The 682-nt window shown below is 38.3% G+C and overlaps 1 protein-coding gene across 1 annotated transcript in view; it reads left to right on the forward strand.

Moving 5' to 3' along the window:
• The window catches only part of LOC124125747 (protein wech-like), a 2,624-nt gene extending 2,485 nt beyond the window's left edge, over positions 1–139 (forward strand). The window contains exon 2 of the mRNA XM_046489114.2: positions 1–139. This exon is cut by the window's left edge and continues 1,490 nt beyond it. Within this exon, the coding sequence (XP_046345070.2) occupies positions 1–124 (124 nt within the window). The 3' untranslated portion in view covers positions 125–139.
• Positions 140–682: the final 543 nt, after the last annotated feature.

Here is a 682-nt window from a genome sequence, read left to right on the forward strand (position 1 = left end):
GTTTGTTAGAAACATACTGACATCACAGGATGGTGTCAAGAGTCCATGGGGAGCGTGTGTTGGTGGGCATGGCCGTATGTACTTGTGTACGCCAGATGAAGTGAGGGTATATACATGTAAGTGACTGAACATGTCTTAAACCTTGTAGGTACTTTCAATTCGTTTGAATGAATGGTGTGCAGACTTTTGTAAAAAACCCACCAAGAGAAACCGCATGAGGAAGGAACATAACTGGTTTGATCAAGAATGTTGGGACGCACGTGCAACCGCTCGCCGCCGTTTATATCGTGACACTAGCAATGACAACAACCGACAACGGTACATTGACTCGTGGAGGTCGTGCAGAAGCCAATGTAAACAGAAATCTTCATTAGTGTTTCTCTGTTACAAATCACAGACATTAACAGTGCTTAATCAACGCATAATTGTAGACAGTTCTGGTCTTATTTTAGAAAAAGATCATTTTGAAAGTAATTCAATTTCACCGTATTCTTGGTCATTGCTTTCAATCATTTGTTTCAAGGCACTAATTTTGCTGAATGTGAGAAACAGTTTTATACAGATGTCCAACATTTTGTAGAACCTATTAGTGAAGATTTGATCAACTCCACTGTATATGATAATGAGTTGGATAGTTGAATTTAAAAAGATGAAATATTTAAGACTGTTAATGATATGCCAA

Source organism: Haliotis rufescens, unplaced genomic scaffold, assembly GCF_023055435.1.
Source record: "Haliotis rufescens isolate VD_foot unplaced genomic scaffold, xgHalRufe1.0.p SCAF_19, whole genome shotgun sequence".
Classification (NCBI taxonomy): Eukaryota; Metazoa; Mollusca; class Gastropoda; order Lepetellida; family Haliotidae; genus Haliotis; species Haliotis rufescens.